The sequence below is a fragment of the Colletes gigas genome, unplaced genomic scaffold (genome assembly GCF_013123115.1).
Source record: "Colletes gigas isolate AHSC1104 unplaced genomic scaffold, ASM1312311v1 Colletes_gigas_Sc00015, whole genome shotgun sequence".
NCBI lineage: Eukaryota > Metazoa > Arthropoda > Insecta > Hymenoptera > Colletidae > Colletes > Colletes gigas.
Window position 1 is genome coordinate 3,944,372 of NW_025106644.1, and position 20,081 is coordinate 3,964,452.

Genomic DNA, 20,081 nt, shown 5'->3' on the forward strand with positions numbered 1-20,081 from the left:
AACGAAACAGTACCTCCGGGATTCGTCATTTCGAGCCCCGTCGAACGTGCTCGCGCGTGCCCCATTGTTTTCCGTTCCGTCATCGGTTTCCCAGCGATCGTTTCCTTTTTTCTCTTTTTTTTTTTTTTTACCATTGCGAAAGGTCTTTGTTCCGATCGAAGCGGAAAATCGAGGAGTCGTCGATCGACGAGGTTTCACAGACGACCCCGCCCCCCCCCCTCCCCTCCGGCTCGCGGGGTCCGCTTTTAATTACGCGCTCATTAACGAAGGATTTAATCTGAAAACTTTGCTAGCCGTGGCGCTGCGTTTGCTCTCGCCGCGGCGAGTGTTTATTTTTCGCAGTTTTCCGCGGATCCGCTTCGGTATGATTAAAGCCCGTGATAGCAATTCCCTCCCCTCCCCCCCTTTGGTTCGCGATTCCGATTAAATCTCGCCGCTCGTTTGTCGAAGGACCAACGCTGGCTGAAAGTTTTTTAAGATGGAAAATTAATTTCCCCCCTCCCTCGCGTCAGTGTCCACCGCGATCGTCGGGGTATAATTAAAATCTCGCTTATTCGACCATTGATCGTTTTGGAAATGGAAACGCAACAGGGACTGTACGGAGCTGGATAAACTCCCGTGTCGCCATCCCCCCCACCTCCGCCCCCCGGAAATGATGGCAGTTCCAGGGAGGTTTGGAGTCCCGGATCTCCCACAAATTATCCCCGAGGAAACTCGCCGCCATTTAATCTCCAGAAATTTGTTAAATATGCCGCACAGATTTTTAAATAGTTTTTTTTTTTAAGAAGAAACTTCTCTGCGCGACAGACAGTATTATTATTAACTTTGTTTCGTGATTTATTCGTCCCCTTCGGCGGTATTCAGCATCCATCAGCCCCTCTTTCTACTCTACAACGTTTCATGGAACGCGAAATCAACGAATATTTGTAAATACTATAGTTAAAATATTATTTAGTATTCATTCTGTCGATATGAACGGTCGGTAACCATCTACGGTCGATAACTAGTGAACACTTACCGACCGATAAATCGGCTGACTGTCGATAACTGCTGGACACTTACCGACCGATAAGTCGACTGACAGTCGATAAATATTTTAAATATTTTTTTTTAAAGAAGGATAGTAACAGAGAATTAATCAGAAGTTTCGTGGACCGTGTCGAGTGCTCTCTGATTTCATTTCCTGTTTTTCCAGTCGGTTTGCAGCGATTGAATACGACTTGGCGTGCTGCACGTCTGACCATTAATCACCGGCTCTACTTGCGCTGTTTTATCATCGTCAAACATTAGCCACGATACGGTATCATCCTGATTCGTAAAATAGATTCATGTTAAACGGATAATATCGCAGCATCGTTAATAGTAATTAGTGAGACAGTATTCTGGTCGTGAGCGAATAAAAAACACAAAAAGAAATATTCCATCCCTCTTAGAACAGTCTGAAAACGCGTATTAAAAATAGTAAAACTTTAAACACTTGTAGCTCCGAAACTATTAGAGCTTTATCCAAAATTAAGGAACCATTAGCAGCGGCAAAGCTTCCTCTTTAAAAATGGTTAATGGTTTTTGTCGATCCGACTTTCCGTTTTCGAGATATCGTAATTTATGTGAATGGTAATTTTTTTAATTCGATTATCTCTTTCTCCGTCTAACGCGTCGGACCTCTCTCTCTGTCGCGTGACTAGCGACCGACTGACCGAGTGACGCCATGTTTACTGTTTACTGCGAGGTCACTGACCGCGCGGCGTCAGCAACGAAATGTAAACAAACCCTTTGAAGCCTCGTATCTCCGGAACTAACCGTCCGATTGACTCGTTTAAACGCTCATTTTAAAGGGAATTTCATCCCCTATCCAACGAACGTATCGCAAACTATCATTTACCCCATCTTCTACGTTTATTTTTAAATTTTCTTTGACTCCATGCACCCAAAAATATTTTATCAATTCCTATCGATTATACAACCGGTGTACAATGAAACTGGATCGTTTTATTTAATTAAAAATTAATATTTAGAGTCGTATTCGGTAGTTTAAAAGCCTGTTTATTCCCCAATCGTTACGAATAAATTTCCACACGACTTTCTGATGGTTGTAACATTATTTCCCCCATTTCTAACGGGTGAAAATGTTTCAGACGCGCCCGAAACGAGACTGGTGGGCGTACCGACCGGCCAGCTGGAAGAAGGTCGTGATCAGCTGGAGATCCGATGCCTGGCGGACGCGAATCCCTCCGCCTCGATCCTCTGGAGGAAAACGAAGAGCCCGGGGGAGTCGGAGGTGGCCAGTATAGGGGAAACCCTTCTATTCTCGCCGATCTATAGAAATCACGCGGCAGTCTATATCTGCGAGGCGGCCAACACCGAGGGTGAAAGCAGCCCCGTGTCCGTTCAAGTGTCCGTTAACTGTGAGTGTTTCCTGCCTGGTCTAGTTTCCAACCCCCTCCCGTACGAAAATAACCCTTTAACGGCCGAGACGCGAACAAGCTTATTAAACGATCGACATTTGCGGAAGGGAGACGGTTCTGGAGGGGTAAAAATAGCAGGTTGAGTGTAATTTTAGCGCTTCCTCGCCGTTACTTGCACCCTGGGGACCCCGGGTAATTAACCCTTCCCGGTCGATGGACATTGTGCAGGGTGCTTCCTAGGCATGGACGAGCCTACGATATCGTCACTTTTATACGTTTCTGTTTATGGTGGTTGCATACAAGCTTGGGGTACTGCAAAAATATATAACAATTATTTTATTATTGCTTCAGGGGTACCAAAATTAATATTTTTTTTTTAATTCGATAGCTAAGTTTACAATTTAAAGTTGAGAAAATCCCCTGTAAATAAATGTGTGCAGATGTTTTGGGGGTAGTTTTCGACGAAGAAAAATGGTATTGTCGCGGTTCGATCGGGTAGATGTGTTTGTCCATGGCGTGTTCGCGATCCGTAATCGATAAATAGCATTTCCGTGCAGATCCCCCGACGATCAGAACGGTGGGGCCCGATCGTTTGACCACGGCGTTGCTGTATTCCGGCGCATCGTTCGAGTGCACGGCCGACGCCATGCCTCCGGCTGAATACAGGTAACCCTAACCCCCGGATACTGCCCGTCACGCGAATATCTTGCATGCCGGCGTATCCCGCCCCCGTGACTCGCAGATTGTTCATTTACGCGATGTCCATCACGTTCCTTCGTTTCCATCGACTCGAAAAACGATACAATCGATAAATACCTCAGCGGGGGTAGCGTTTACCAACCCTCATCGTGGTCCCCATTCCTCGTACTGTGTGTCCGCATGCACGTGAATATTTCATTTCCATCGGGAGCTATTTTAATGTTTATTTCGAAAATGTGAATTCGTGTACTATTTTTGTAAATTGTTTATGTAATTTTCTGAATGGTCTGAATAGTTTTGTTTTTGTAGGGGATGATTCCAAAATTGTATTTAATTGATAAATAGCTTACTAGAGGGTTTATCAACCCTCACTATATATGTAAATATTTTATTTTTGTAGAGAATTATTTTATTTGAATATTTATTTAAAAAATGAACATTTATACAATTTTAATTATGTTTTCCATAAATTGTGTATCCCATTTTCTGAATTGCATGGTTGGAATAGTCTCCCAGTGGGGGATGATTTAAAAATTGTGTTTAATAATTCATTTATTATTAACCTAATTTATTTATGTTTTGATTGAGAATTAAGTTTGCATCGAGTAGTTTGTTTTTGTTTTCCATGTGTGTTTCTGTATCTTAGACCGTTTCGCGAGGAACGTTTGCACGTGGTAGAAAATTAGGGAACCCCCCGGGGGGAAGTCGACTTGAAACGCGACGATTTTTCACACGAATCAGGTGGGCCCAGATCTTCACCGATGGCCGGATGCCATTGGAGTGCGGAACAGGGCAACGATTGATCCTGACGAACGTGACGTACGAGCAACAGGGTCAATACATATGTCTCGCCTCGAACAAGATCAATGGAAACGTCAGGGAAGTTAAAAGCGACCCTGTGTCTCTCCAAGTGGTCGGCGCGCCCATGGTAAGGATTCACCAGGCTCCAGGATCGATCTCTCGGTTCTAAATCACTGCGTGCTTCCTCTCGCGAGCATTCCTTGGTGTTCAACCCTCTCACAGCTTAGTTATTCACTTCTATTTATTAAATCATCGTCTATAAATGGGGTGTAGGGGTTGTAAATAAAGAATACATCACTATGTTTCTCCAGAAAATTTTTCAAAGTCATCCGATAGACTCTGGGTCTATTCTGACCCATGCAAAATTCTCCTGAACTTCTGACTTTTTATAAATGATAAAAGACTGGTTGTATAGTGGACTATGGGCCCATTCTGACCCATGCAAAATTTTCCTGAATTTCCGATTTTTTATACATGATAAAAGACTGCTCGTTCAGTGGACTCTGAATCCATTCTGACCCATGCAAAATTCTCATTCCATTGTGTTAAATTTCTAATTTTTAATAAATATCTTACAACTACTGATAATATAAAGATATAATCGAGGGTTGAACATACAGTGTGACTCAAATTTTCTAAAAAAAATATCGAAAAAAAAGTCTCGAAAGTGTGAAAATGCAAATTGCAATCGCGAAGAAGTAAAATTCCAAATCGATCGACACCGGGAATGAAAGTTTAATCGTTCCGGGGCGGAACGAATATCGCGATTCGGGGGTTTTTACGGGTTCCCCGATCGTATCTGTTTTTTTATCGGCGAACGAACGTAATCGCGGAACAGGGGATCGCCATATGTGAATGATTAATAAAATTATCGTTCGCTCCGTGTTCATCGATCTGTTGGCACGCGAATCGAGCCAGCGCCGGTCGTTGTTGGTGCACTGCGGCGTATTTAAATATGAAATGAAAAATTCATATTTAACCGGTGCGCGGACGAGGGACGAGGGAAAACACACAACCAACGGCAGAACGTAATTTTCGCGTCACACGCTCGCCGTCGATTGATCGCAGCGACAGTGTTTTCATTCGCGTCTGCTTTTCGCGATCCCGCGATCCGAGCACCACTTGCGGTCCCCGGCTATTTCCGCCGGAATTCATGCAAAAAATCTCACCTACCGACAGAAATGTTAATCCCCGGGAACGTTTTCGATGGAAATAAAAGTCACCGGCCGGCAAATTTGTCAGTTTGTTATTGGATCAACCATATTTGGGGTTGAAAAAGTATTCCGTTTAACTTTTAACTTATACCTGAACTCCATTTACGAGGTTATGGCTGCTCAAAGACGTCAAAGATGGTCAACATCATTGTTACTCTCGAAACTATATTCTCCAAAACGAAATCTACTCGACCAATTGGGCTAAAATTTTGGGTACATATTCAGTACACGTGTGACTATAGTCTCCATCAAAATCGACTCGATATTATTATTTTTTCTATTCTTTTTCAGGGCCTCCAATGTTAAAAGAAAGCATGAAAAGATAGATGCTCTGACTTCAAAGCGTTGTCATTTTTTTAATCATTGACCTTTTTATTTTATTCTGCTTCCTGCTATAGTCAAACTCATACTAATTAAGAATCCTTCGAGTTTTTTTATTTCGAACAAACAGAATGGTCAGAATCGTGGGGAGAGCGGAATCCCCTTTTTCAATGTTTGGCCATATTTGACCATATTTGAGGCCCCGCAGGTGGCGTCAATTTTAACTCTTTCTCGCTGAAAAAATTCATACACATTGGTAAACTATCTATAAATAAACCCTGCAAATTTGGCTGCAAAAGGTTTTATAGTTTCTTTGCAAAAAATTCATGCGTCATTTCACTGTTATTGAGGAGAAAGCGACAGGAAACACGCGTAGTCTTAGAACGTTTGTAGACGAATGACCGATTGAAAGGGGCTGGTTTGGACCGTGTGTCGTAGGTGGTGAAGCCTGGCATCACGGAGAAGTTCGTCGTCGCAACTACGGAAGGGAGTCCAGCGAAATTAGAGATCCGACTCTGCTCCGACCCGAAGCCCAGACTCGTGGCCTGGGAATGGGGCAGCACCAGACTCCACGCCGGTTAGACTGCTTCCTAGCCAAAAGTATTCGAGTCTTTGGTTTGCCCTTTCAGTATTTTTTTTTACGTACGTCTCTTCTCCACTAATTGGCACTCCTTATCACTGAAAAGTGGTGCGCCCTCGCGATTAATTAATTCGAGCATCCCTTTGGACGCGAGTTCCCCCATTAATTACCCGCCCCTTTTCTCCCGCATAGTCCTCCAAACGAATCTCCGGAACCTTTCGATCCTCGAGGAGGACGCGTTCGATCCCCACCCCCCAGGGAGGCCTCTCGATGCACAACGTCTTCGTCGTGGACCTCACGGTTCAGTTTGTAGCACCAGAAACCGGAAACAAGAAGCTTCGATACTCTTAGTGCCCTCCAGCATCTCGAGAGACACGTTTAATTGTTTAATTTCGATTCTGTTTTTTTTTGGTCCCTTTGGATCTTGCTCTGGAGCAGAGGTTTCTGACATTTTTGGAAGGCACATGACCTAGGGAAATGCACTATATTGGGGGATGTGATGCAGGAGTCTTAGAGAAAAATATACTTTCAGTGTTAAACTTCTTTATTAATATATACAGGTTAATACAATTGTGATTAAATGGAAAAAAACTTGTTCATTTCTTCGTACATTGAGATATGTGAGAGTTTATGTATAAATAAATTACAAATAGAACTTGTAGGTGGTGTGAGATGTTGGACACGGTGGCTCCCGGTACGATCGTCGACGTTCAGCTGCATTGGGCGCGGGTCACCTTTGGGATGGGTGACCACCGCTCCCCCGGAAAAAAGCTCTCACAGAATCATTATTTGGGGTTTTTTTTCGTTGGATACTGTTTATAGTTACATTTCTATATCGATTCTGTAATTATAAACAATTTGTTAGCCTGTTAATATTAAAAAAAAGATAAAAAACACAACTACTTTAATAGAATAAGAAGTAAAGAAGAAACTACTAATAAATAGAAAAGTAAAGAAAAAACTACTAATAAATAGAAGTAGTACACAGTGTAATAAAAACTCTCCCCTGCTTCACAAACAAAAAATTATTAACAATAGTTACAATAGGTACAAAAGCTACATAATTAAGCCACATACAATTAAATTGACATACTTGAATTAAAATACTACACAAAAGGGGGGGAAATTAAATAATCCCCCCACTGTGAATAGCCTCCCAATTTTGGAAGTGTCTGGCCCAGACGATCCTCCAGAAAAATCCTCCCAAAAACCCCCCATCCTCAATTGACTGTCTATTCGCAGGTGAGATGCTGGAGTCGCGGTACCGAGCGTTGGATCTGGAGCCACTTCCGGTGGAGGATTGTTACGTGGCCATTTTGGAGCTGATCAACACCGTGAAGGAGGACCAGAGGCTGTACCACGTGATCGTGGAGAACGATCGTGGCAGCGATCGTCGTGCGTTGATGTTGAGAGTCGACGAGCCGGGCCAGGTAATAAATTATATCGATAATCGTCCCGATAACCATTCGTTTCCAATATTCAGTGTTACAAGCGACCACCTCTCTCTCTCTGGGTGAGGGGGTGGTGCTCTTGGCGAACACACACACACACAGAGTGTCCCAATTAAATAATCGAGGACAGACCCTGCCCCGATATTTAATTAAAACGGCCGTGAGGCATAAATATTCCGGGCGCGTGCACACGGGGAAGTCCCTCTCCTCTCTCCCTCTCTCTCCCTCGGTTCGTGCAACGAAAAAGCTTTTTTTCGCCGACCCGTATTTGTTACAGATTCCACTCGTTATCGGAGCTGTCGCTGGGTTTACGGTGCTCTCGGTCCTGGTAATGGGATTCGTTTGTTTCCTACGTTCGGATAGATGCTGCGTGGTCAGGAACACGGTGCCTGCGCTGCAGCAGGTGCATTGGTAAGCACGCGACGCTGATTTCGCGCGAACGAACGTCGATGTAATTTACATTGGAAAAAACCCGCGGGCTCGAGACGCAGGGACGTCCAGCTGTCCGCGAATCCCTCGTGAACAACGAGCACCAGCGATAATGAATTATTCTACGCACTCTTTTCTCTACGGTCGGTGCCTTTTACGAACCGGGTTCGACACAGACTTTGAGTCAGTTAAGCTCCGGACTTTTTGGTCCAGTTTCACGGAGAGCTTTTTGTCGAGAAGATACAGGAATATTATTTGAACACTCTAATATGTTCATAAGGTATTCGTAAAAGAGATGAGCATTGCATGTAGGATCAAATGGAAACGAAATTAAACAGTGAACGCTTCAGAAAATAGTCAGAGGGTTGATAGAATATTTAACTATTTTCTTAGATGTGCACTATTTAATTTCGTTTCTAAATATTCTATTATCATATGTCAAAGGGTTAATAGATCAGTATTCGAAATTAAACAATAAATAAACCCTGTAAAATGTCATAAAAGTCAGGAAAGTTTGAGAACTTGGTCCATCTTCTTAGCTGGCGGCCATATTGGTAAGCCACATTGGCAGCCATGTTGGTTCTCAAGATGGCGTATGTGCCTCACATGTTATGCTGGTGTATTTTTGCTTGTGATATTATTAACCAAGTTTCAGGTACTATTTTCTGTGTTATTGTTTATTTGCAATTTGTATACTTGTGGTAAGGTGTATTAGAGAACCAACTCTTTATGTTTCAATTAACTAGTATATATTTGAGAAAGTAATTGAAACACACATTAAGGGGTTAATATATCTCTATAGAATTAAATAATAAACCTATAAAATATTATTAAAATCAGAAAAGTGTGAGGTTAGCTTTGTCCATCTTCGTTGGCAGCCATATTGGTACCAAAACCAATTAACCTCCTTTTATTTGAATTAAATAGTACACATGTGAGAAAATATAACAATTACATCATAAATAAAGGGGTTGAATGTTACAAATGACTAGCTACAATAAGTAATTGATACAGATAATAAAATCTGTTGAACTGGAGACGTTGAGGATGGTCTGTTGCAGCACAAAAGCGTCGAACACGATGATCGAGGACCCGCGTCTGGCCGTGGACACTATGGAACGCGCCAGCCAGCAGTACGCCTCCGAAAAGCGACCGAATCACGTTCTGAAGCCCGTCCCGTCGCAGCAGTACCCACAAGACTGTTACCAGCACGAACCCCCTCACCAGCAGCCACACTATCAGAGGCATCATCACCACCACCATGGCCAACCCCACGGACCACAATACACCCTTCAGGTCAGATAAGTTGATAAAAAAAAAAAGAAACAAGAAGCAACAAAAAAAAAAAAATCAAAAGAACGATGTCGTTGAGCGACGTCCCACAGAATTATTTTATCCCCAACCCTTTCCACGTCATCCCCTATATCCACAATCTCCCCCGAACCCTTAAGTGGATTATTGTATTGGGACTGTACAAAAACAATTATTCATGAATCAACGTCAAGCAAAATAATTCAGTCGAGATCGAGGGTCCACTTAAGGGTTAAAGTTTCCCGCGTTTTTTGTTCGTCCAACGGCCAGATTCTACGCCAGCGTTTTGAATATTCCGTTTGCGACGCGGAAGGCTCTCCATTAGACCCCTCCGCGCGTCGAGAATTATTTTCGACCATTTTCGCGTCGATCGTCCCCCCCCTCCAAAGCGAGTTAAAAATTCTCTTACGGTGGCCATCCCCTTTCCGCCTCGCGGTGTATTTTTATTCGGTTGCACGCGTCAAGGCAAACATTTTTAGGCGGAGGCACGAGAAACGGCATTCGAGAGTTACCAACCCCCCTCCGACCCCTCGTTCAAACGAAAAACTACTCGCAAAAGGGGTTGAATTGGAGCAAGCGTTCCGTTTCGTTCCGGTTGATTCGGTTTACCCCCCCCTCTCTCCAACCCCCACAGTCGCGATGTGATCTCGTTCGATAGAATTTACGGAGCATGTTCTACCCCCCATCCTCCCCTCACCCTCGAAACCAACCCCCTTTAGAGGGAAGTTTTTTGCGACTCTTCGAAGGAGACAGAATTTTTAGCGTTTTATCGTTGATCGTAGCGGGACAGTTCCGAGAGTCTAGCATCCGTTACACCCTATAAATATTTACTGGAGAGAATCAAAGCTTCCGGCATGAGACTTAGTTCTGTGGGTCTAGCATAGTTCTTGCATTTGTACAAAAACGTTTTTTAATTTTATTAGTGTGTTTTGCCCCCTCCGGTATGGCCTCTCGAGTCGCATGAATCGCTGGAAATTTTAAAATGCGGACCAGGGGTGGGGGAAACTACTCAAAATTTTTTTAAAAAGAATTTTAGAGAGGGTGGATTGGAAACAGGAGCTTAACGTTGATATACGGTTTTATAATCGTTGGAAATGCGAGGAAAAATTTTTTGGGAATCCCCCTGCGAGTTTGTGACAAAATTTATTCTGGGAAATCTGGGAACCATATTAAATATTTTCTCGATCCCAAAGAGCAAATAAAATTTTATTTTGGATTAAAAATAAATATTCTCCAGCCTTGGTCCCGTGAGATCTTCGATACTTGCCACCCCTCGCGTTTCCTTCCTTCCTCTTCCCCATCCCCCCTTGACTCTCCATTCACACTTATCGAGAAGTGGTCTCGTAACGAAAGCATCGCTCTGGTATGTATTCAATGCGCATTCGAGAGAGCCGGCGCAAGTGCACGTGCTCGACTTGAACGCAGATAATCCCCCTGAATAAGAGCAGCAGGGATGATTTAATTCTACATGCTTTCGATCCGATCGTGTCGCCTTTTTAGTCCCCCTCCTGTTGTTAAAAACTTGAAACGAAGAAAGTATACTAGCACGGTCTGCTACGCGACAGCTTGGCGAAGATCAGTTCTATTTTGTGAGAAAATTTAGATGAAAGGTAGTATACTCTTATTTAAATATTCAATTTTTTAGTAATTTAGTTAATATCCTACATATTTTTCAGATATGGTGTACTATAAATGTCCTGATGTTCTTGGTCCGCCATCTTTGTGATTTTGTGGTTATTGGTGCAACTCACCAGATGCTCATTGTTTAGGTTATTATTTAATCAGTCTCTATCAATTGTTTGGTCAAATCAAAGGGTCTTAGTGTTTTTTGATATTTATATTTTGATCAAAAGATTTTGTCTCACCAGAGCTTCTTATTTATATAATTATTAAATCAGACGTAGCGCCACCTACAACACAGTTTGATCAAATCAAAGGGTCAGACATCTTAGTCTTCCTTGATATGTATATTTTGTTCAAAAGATTTTGTCTCACCAGAGCTTCTTATTTATATAATTATTAAATCAGACGTAGCGCCACCTACAACACAGTTTGTCATCTTTGAGAGTACTATTTTGCATTGAAATAACACACTCATATATCAGTTCCTTTTATTTATATTATATCCAATTAATTATGAGGAAAATGTATTTTTAAACGACGAGATTGATAAGAAAGATTGTATTAGAATTGTTCACCGTAATGGCTGCCAAGTTGTCTCGTCGCAGAGCCATAATATGGGACTTATTTTTTAGTTAATTCGCATGTGTGTGTGTTAAGAGTCCCGGATTATGGCAATACTAGGTGCAATAACGTCACGACGACAATATAGACCCGCACAAATATTGACCACCTCCAATCCCTGACCTCCCACAACCTTCTGCCTCCGCCCCGATCGAGATAGTCATTTGAATGATTTATGCGGTCGGGTAGGGTGCATTACGCATGCATTTGGTTGCATCTACTCCCCCGTCGGTGTCCCTTTCCCAATTACCCGCAATCTCCTTGTAGGTAATTTAATTTAGGTACGTGTACGTAAGTAGCGGATACAGCCGCTTCTCCCATAACGCGATTACGATCTTCCGGGGCAACCGAACCGTACACCGTTCCGCATTAATTAACGACAAACGATCGAACGTATTGGGCTACGTATGCTCTCACCCCCGCACGGTGTCCCGTGGAGCCCGATCGCGACGCAAAAGTGTTCATTATGCAATAATTAATGCGGCTTAACTCCCGGGGGAAGAGCGTAAAAATTTTTTGGAAATTATTTTGTATTTATTTCGCGAGACACCCTGTAGAGAAAACAAAATTTTTACTGTCAACAAGGTCACAAATTGAAACAATCGATAACTTTATTTTTTGTTCTGTTTATCATGTTTGTAGACTATTGTTTTGGGCAGAAAATTGAGTCAGGTTGCCATTTTGCAATGGGTTATTTAAATACATGTAATAATAATTCAGAAATTCATCATATAATAATAAGAAACTCAGATTAAAAGGGTCAACAAGGTCATAAATTGCATGGGGGGTGAAACAACTTAGTTTCCATTTCATTTATTGTATTTGTAGACAGTTATTTGCAGAGAAAATTAAACCAGGTTTACATTTTGCAATGGTTTATTTAAATACATGTAATAATAACTTAAAAACTCAATAATAATAGTAAAGAAACTCAGATAAAAAGGGTCAATAAAGTCACAAATTACATAGAGGTTAAAACAATTGATTTTCCACTTTATTTATGGTATTTGTAGACAGTTATTTGCAGAGAAAATTAAACCAGGTTTACATTTTGCAATGGTTTATTTAAATACATGTAATAATAATTAAAATACTCAATAATAATAGTTAAGAAACTCAGATCAAAAGGGTCAATAAAGTCACAAATTACATGGAGGTTAGAACAATTGATTTTCTACATTATTTATGGTACTTGTGGACAATTAGTTACAGAGAAAATTATACCAGTTTTCCATTGTGCAATGGTTTATATAAACACATGTAATAATAATTAAAATACTCAATAATAATGGTTAAGAAACTCAGATCAAAAGGGTCAATAAAGTCACAAATTGCATAGAGGTTGAAACAATTGATTTATTGTATTTGTGGACAATTATTTACAGAGAAAATTAAACCAGATTTCCATTGTGCAATGGTTTATTTAAATACATGTAATAATAATTAAGAAACTCAATAATAATAGTTAAGAAACTCAAATTAAAAGTGTCAACGTCACAAGTTGCATAGAGGTTGAAACAATTGATTTATTGTATTTGTGGACAATTATTTACAGAGAAAATTAAACCAGATTTCCATCGTGCAATGGTTTATTTAAACACATGTAATAGTAATTAAGAAACTCAAATTAAAGGGGGATGAAATTCAGAATATTGACTGGGTCCCATGCATTTTAATTGCAAGTAAGAGTCTCTCGATTTTAATTTAATTAGCAGCGTGACTCCATCTTGCTCTAACCGAGTCCTTGGAGGATCTACAGTGCCCAAAAATTGTTTGATCATTGATCTGTATCGTTCTGCATTAACGCTCGCTGTTGCTTCATTGGCATCCTCAAAGAAATAAGAGGCAATTATCCGTCGAGCCGTAACTCCACGCCAGACTGAACAGCGAAAAGGATGCATTTCACGCTGATGGATACGTCTTGAATTTTCAGTTGCCCCCCACCCCCACCTCCCCCTAGAAACATGAAGTTTGTTCGCTAACAAACTCATTTAAATGAAAACGAGGCTGCCAGATCGCCAATGAAAACTGTTTCGACTATTCTGTTTTTTACGACACTGTTGCACTGCTGGAAACTCTGAATTATAACCTCAAAAATCTTCCAACATTACTAGTTTAAAATTGGAGACATCTTTCATCAATATATATTAAATATTATATTCAGAAAAATGTATTTTAATTCTGGAACACTGTTGCACATTGAAAACTCTGCATTATAACCTCAAAAATCTTCTAACATTGCTAATTTAAAATTCTGAGTTTTAGATCTTTTAAACCCCTGGGAAAAATTTTAAACCCTGTATGTTAAATATTATATTGTTCCCCCAAAATGATAGGAGTTAAATTAAATTTTTTTTCATGGCAGTATCAACAAAATGAATTTTAATTTTGTGTTGAAATATTCCTTGCAACTAATTTCAATTTAATTTCTATTTTTCTATTTGGAGGGATTCTAGATGTGAAATTTTGGAAAAATGTTATCGATTGTTTTAATCTATCTAGTATATTTTTATATAGTATATGTATTCATAATTTGGTACTTTTATAATCTCCTGAAAACATTATTATATTATTAAATATTCGCGTTATGGGAGGAGAGGGTGATTGCGTGACGAGTTTCGTTTTGGACGACCTGCATCTTTATCACAGCTTCCGGTTCCGTTATAGCATCCGAACAGGACCGTTTCCGCTACACCTACGCTGGGGATTTGAAACTAAAGACTGACTTGCATTAAGTACATTTTTTTTTTTTTTTGTTAAGTGTATATCGTGTATCGAGGTGCCCAAGAAGCTTTAAAAGTTTATACACGTATACAGTCAGTCGGAAAAGGCTTCGTATAATTTAATATTGTAATAGATTAAATTATGTAAGTGTCGATGAAGCGTGTATAGGTTATGTACGCAACGAAGTTTGTAGCAAATTCAACGTCGAATACCGAAAGCTTAGCAAAACTACGGTCAAAAAAGTCTCCGTGCACGGTCCATGAATTCTGCAGAATGTTTGCAAACGAAGACCCGGGGAAATTATGCCAATATTCGAGTTAGTTTGTCGCCTGCAAACAGACGAGGCAGTAGATTTAAAACTGTTCCTCGTAAAGTAGATCGGTCTTAGAATTACTTTTCGTTTTATAGGTTATGTTATTGCTACGGACATCCAAATTAAACAAAAACTATAATAAAACGTTAATAAAAATAAATTTCAAAAGGAGAATTAATTACAGAAATATGGTTATTAAAATTCATATACACCGGGAGACTTTTTTGATCTCATTTACGTTTTATTGTTCGATTTAATTAATTTGCAAATCCCCCTCCATTTAATACGGTGCAGTTCTTGCGTACACAATTCTTTTTTTTTTTGTATTTTTATTCGTTTAACAAAGTCACGAAAATGTATGGAATATTTTATGAATCCCTTTTATTTGTTTAAACGTGACGTTTTATAAACGAGTTTGCCGGGCTCTCTGTTAAAATTATGCAACGTTAAGTAAATAAATTGAGGCCGTACGGAGACTTTTTCGACCGGCTGTATATACGGTTGTGAGTATAATTATAAATAAATTGATTGTCAAAATGAATCTCGTTGTTACAATAATCGTACGGCATCTGCCGGTATAATTAGCGAGCACAGAGCACCGTGTATTCGATTATCGATTTACTGGTATCAATAATCGAGGCACTGGCCGATTGCGTGAATACCATTGGATTGACGTCCGCGTTACGTAACGCTAATTAATCGAAATTTACGCTCTCGATTGTTTAACATGTTCGAACGGTTCGATAGAAACATTTAAGAAGCCAGTCGAGACTCAAAATTTTATCGTTTAAAAAATAGAATTAAAATCGAATTAGTTTTCTAGAATTCCCAAAAATTTGTAAATATAAATTCATTTACCAGCGATGAAACAAGGGGAGCGTATTTATTCGTTGCACCCGGATAAGTGAAATACGAGACTTTTCAGTAAAGCGGGTCTCGTGAAAACGAGGGGAGCGTATTCATTCGTTGCGCCCCGGATAAGTGAAATACGAGACATTTCAGTAAACCGGGTCTCGTGAAAACGTGGGAAAGGAGCAGTTTTCTTTTACTTTTTGGAATGTTTTGAGGCTCGACTAACCCCTTAAGTATGCCTGCTGTATATACACTCGCCCGTACGCCGAACCTCGATACCTAAAGGCATACATGCATCTATTTACTTAAATCGATACACCGAGAGGCATAACGTGCACGCTCGTTAGCGAACCGTAAACGATTTAATCGTTCAAGGGAATTTCCGTTGGTTGCGTTTAACGGCAGCGATCGTTGGTCGACGATCGTTACGAATTCGTTTCACGGGACGCGTACGAATCGCGTGCATGCTGAAATTACATTTTGCGCTCGCGTAAGTTATGTCCTCCGTCGAGATATACGTGTAGTTTCCTCTTTCACTCTCTATCTCTCTCTCTTTCTCTCTGTCTCTCTCTTTCTCCGTCACTTTTGCACTCAATCCGATCGCGACACAGCATTGTTACCGCTAACTGGATTATTGTAACGATTAATTAGTCGCTCGTACCCATCTCGAGACCAGGGCTTAGGGTTACCAGACGTCCCAGAACTCGCTAAACTCTCCTAACTTCCGGGTTAAAATCAATTAAAATTCCTACCGCGTTTCGTAATACAAATCTTGTTGCATCGACGCTTTCCAAAATGTCAAATCGCATTTGACAATTAGCGATACGTAGAATGAACAAATTTTCAAAATTGTTAGATTAAGTTTTGTACACAATTGTGGGGATCCATTTCGAAATGAAGGTACAAAAGCATTTTTTAAAGTTTCTTTTATTTGTAACTTTGATATGTACACTCAATTATTTTTTAATGCAATCACCCACTCTATCACAATTTTAGTATTCCATTATAGGAGGATATGCATCCATTTTAGGAATTTTTTACAAGGAAAGTATAACACCGTTTGTGTTCAAATTTACAGGGTTCATTAGTCTATGTTTGAGTAAGATTCTGACATTTTTTGAGTCAGATAGAATCAAAATTGTTGGCTCTGGACCCTTGAAAATTTTCATATACCATCATAGTATGAAATGCATCCAAAAATTTGGGAATTTTTTACAAGGAAAGTATAACACCGTTTGTGTTCAAATTTACAGAGTTTATTAGTCTATGTTTGAGTAAGATTCTGAAATTTTTTGAGCCAAATAGAATCAAAATTAGTGGGTCCGGACCTCTGAAAATTTTCACATACCATTATACTACAAAATGCATCCTTAACTTTGGGAATTTTTTACAAAAGAACTATAACACCATTTGTGTTCAAATTTACAGGGTTCATTAGTCTATGTTTGAGTAAGATTCTCAAATTTTTTGAGCCAGATAGAATCAAAATTGGTGGCCCTGGATCCTTGAAAATTTTCACATACCATCATAGTATGCAATGCATCCTTAACTTTGGGAATTTTTTACAAAAGAACTATAGCACCATTTGTGTTCAAATTTACAGGGTTCATTAGTCTATGTTTGAGTAAGATTCTGAAATTTTTTGAGCCTGATAGAATCAAAATTGGTGGGTCTGGACCCCTGGTCAATAGTGACTCTCCCGAAGGGTGATTGAAATTTTGTGTATCTCTTCTGTCGATGACAATGGCCTCTCGTTGGTCACGTGCTTCCGTATAAATTTTAAAAATCTGGTAACCCTGCTCGAGACCATCGTCGTCGACGTCGGTGAGCTCCGAGGCGCCTGTGATCGAGCAACCAGCGCGACACGACGCTGTACGATGTATGGAAACAGTTCGAACTTGGAGCACTCTTCCGTGTACGATGTTGTCATTAAAAGATGATCATACTGATTGCGTGTGCGTTCCCGTTTGTTATCAGAACCCCGTTAACATCCCCTGTGCACTGGAAATTGTCGCGTTAGCGAGCATGTCGTGACCGAACACGATTTACCCTGAAACGTTCCCAAAGCAGGGGTTCTCAAACACTCCATAAATTTAATTTTAACAAAAATATTGCCTGAATCCCTGAAGCGAATTTTGCGGAGTTAAAATTATTTCGTAGCTGGAGTTGAGAACCCCTGCTTCGAGAAACTTGCACAAAAGTTGGCACAAAAGTCTGCTTCAGTATCCCAGCCTCCCCGTTTCACTCAGCTTTCTAGAACTTATCCAGGACCGTTTTTTGCAGAAAAGACTATTATTCCCCTAGAAAAAAAAAACTAGAAAAAGAATTTTGAATCGAACTATAAATCCCATCGTTGCGTTTCCCTTCGATCGTGCCCCAGGCTTAAACGTTTGTTTGCGCTGTACGCCGCAACGTTATTTTCGATATCGACAATATTAACGCGCGCGAGCGTGTTTGCAGAGTATTTGTAAATATGCAACGGGATATTTCGTTTCGAAAATACTGAATCGAAGTTGTGCAAATTGTCCGCGATTTCGATTTACAGGCCGCGGTGGAAGGAGGAAAAATCCGTCGAGGTAAAATTAAACGGCATCGAACGATGGCGGGAAAACAAACTGAGCGTAATTTTACCCGTTTTTATGCGTCGAATAGTCCAATCAAAATTATCGAGTTTCCCCGTTTAAAAGTGGATTGCGATTTTTACTGTCGATTTAGTAATATTGGATGTGTATATGCTGGAGAAAAGCTTAATGTACCCATTTCCAATGGCGCAGTCTACAGCAAAGTGGTAGTAAAATATTTGATTTTAGTTTGGTTAATTTTAAAATGTTACTCTTTAATTGTTAAATTCAATAATTTGCATAGAATAGTGCAATTAAAATTGTAAATTTGTCATTTACAAAAAGGCTACGAATATTGGATGTATATGCTGTAGAAAAAATGAATCGTCCCATTTCCAATGGCGTAGAGTAACGTGGTAGTAAAATTATAAAATAAGAAATATGTGATTTTTAATTTGGTTAACCTAAAAGTGTAACTTTTGACTTACTAAATTCAAAAATTTGCCTCAAATAGTGCAATTAAAATAGTGAATTTTCCATTCACAAAAAGTATACATCGCATTAAAACATAAAAATGAAATTACATTCAGTTTGTTCCCCGTTCCAGATCGTTTAACATTGCCATATTTAATTATTTCGCGCCTCCAATTGTCCATGTTTCGAGGGAATAAAGTCGTCAGTAAAACGGTCCTGTTTAATCGGTTCGTTTCACGTATGGAACTGCGCAAGCGCGTAACCTACGGTCGAGTCACACTCGTTTGGCCGTTCAAGGTCACCGTGGACGCCAATGGTGGGGGTCCGTAGTCGCCAAACGAGTTTTCCTCGACCTCGGTTCGCGCGTCCCCCGCAATTTACCCCCCGTAGTGTTCGTAGAGATTTATTGCCGGATCGACGTGCATCGAACGAACCGTGTGACCCTCTTGAGATGAAAATTGTGCAGGGGGAGCAGCTGTTTCTCAAACCAGATCGTTTAGCGACACTGAAGCCCCACTGCAAGATCGAGAAGCCGCCACAGTACACGACGTTCAAGCCGAGCTCGAACAACTGAAGATTTTAATGTTTCTATTTTATATCGATGTACACACGCACACTCGCACACGACGTAGGGGTGGAAAAGGAGGACGATAAAAGAGGGAAGGGAGAAAATGGAGTGAATCGATTAGGATCGACGAGACTGAACCAGTGGCACACAATCAAAAACAAGGAGATCAACCCACCCCAGTAATTCGCTCTCCCTTCGTTCGTTACGATTCGCTGCGAAGGCGGTTTCTTTGTAATATTCTCCCCCCGCCCACCCCCCCCCCCTTCTTGTCCCTTTTTTCGTCGCGTGACAGACGAAGATTGTCGCTCGAACGCACAAGAACCGGCGGGACGCAAAGGTCGATGGACCCTTTGAACCCCGGAGGAACACGCGACCAGGTCGCCAAAATGTTAATCGTCTAGATTCCATTAGTGAGGATTAATTTTTGTCGCGCAAGATAATACTGCCAGTATGTTCCGATTAAAAAAAAAAATGATGCTCTGTACGACGTCAGAACCAATCAAAACGAGAACTATACGAATCGTATTTATAACGCTTTACGGTAATGTTGTTAATAAAGCGGTGATTTTCAACATCTACTGGGTTTTATTGATATCAACGCGAAACTAATTCTAGTCGTTTTGCGATCACGAGGCTATTCGTTCTCGAGATACCAAGCGGTTAAAACGCCTCTGGTATTCGAATTCCGGTGTCGGTTTTACGTTTGTGAGACACGATGGCTATCTAGCGGTGGCGTCTATCAACTAAAATGACCCCGGAACGTATGCTAACTGCTGCGCTTATTCGTCGTGCATACCGTCAGGCGATTCCTTTATCCGTTTTAAAGTACTTTGTATCCTTTTTTTTGTAAATAAACGAGATTAAAGATTTATAAAATTAATACGAATTGTTATTGGGCTACTCTATCGCGAGCAATGTACTTTTCATTTACCCCATACGCCTTGGAATCCCACAGTTCTCCTATTTTATACATGTGGTGGCTAGATACTATAGTTTCCCCACGGATCTGTGGTTCATAGACCCCAGGAAACCCCATGGGAAGGCCACAAGGAGCCCCATAATTAATATAATTAATAATTAAAATTGTAATGTCATCTACGTCAGAACGTCCAAGCTTGTCGGGAACAATAGTAC

The 20,081-nt window shown here is 40.6% G+C and overlaps 1 protein-coding gene across 1 annotated transcript in view; it reads left to right on the top strand.

Annotated features, from left to right (window-relative positions):
* Window positions 1-19,390, top strand: part of LOC122399885 (cell surface glycoprotein MUC18-like) — a 79,368-nt gene extending 59,978 nt beyond the window's left edge. Inside the window, exons 6-13 of the mRNA XM_043400942.1 lie at window positions 2,136-2,405; window positions 2,963-3,071; window positions 3,846-4,032; window positions 5,879-6,017; window positions 7,263-7,450; window positions 7,749-7,882; window positions 8,962-9,196; window positions 18,846-19,390. Coding sequence (XP_043256877.1) covers window positions 2,136-2,405; window positions 2,963-3,071; window positions 3,846-4,032; window positions 5,879-6,017; window positions 7,263-7,450; window positions 7,749-7,882; window positions 8,962-9,196; window positions 18,846-18,953 — 1,370 coding nt within the window. The 3' untranslated portion in view covers window positions 18,954-19,390. The remainder of the gene's footprint in view (window positions 1-2,135; window positions 2,406-2,962; window positions 3,072-3,845; window positions 4,033-5,878; window positions 6,018-7,262; window positions 7,451-7,748; window positions 7,883-8,961; window positions 9,197-18,845) is intronic.
* The last annotated feature ends 691 nt before the right edge of the window (window positions 19,391-20,081 follow it).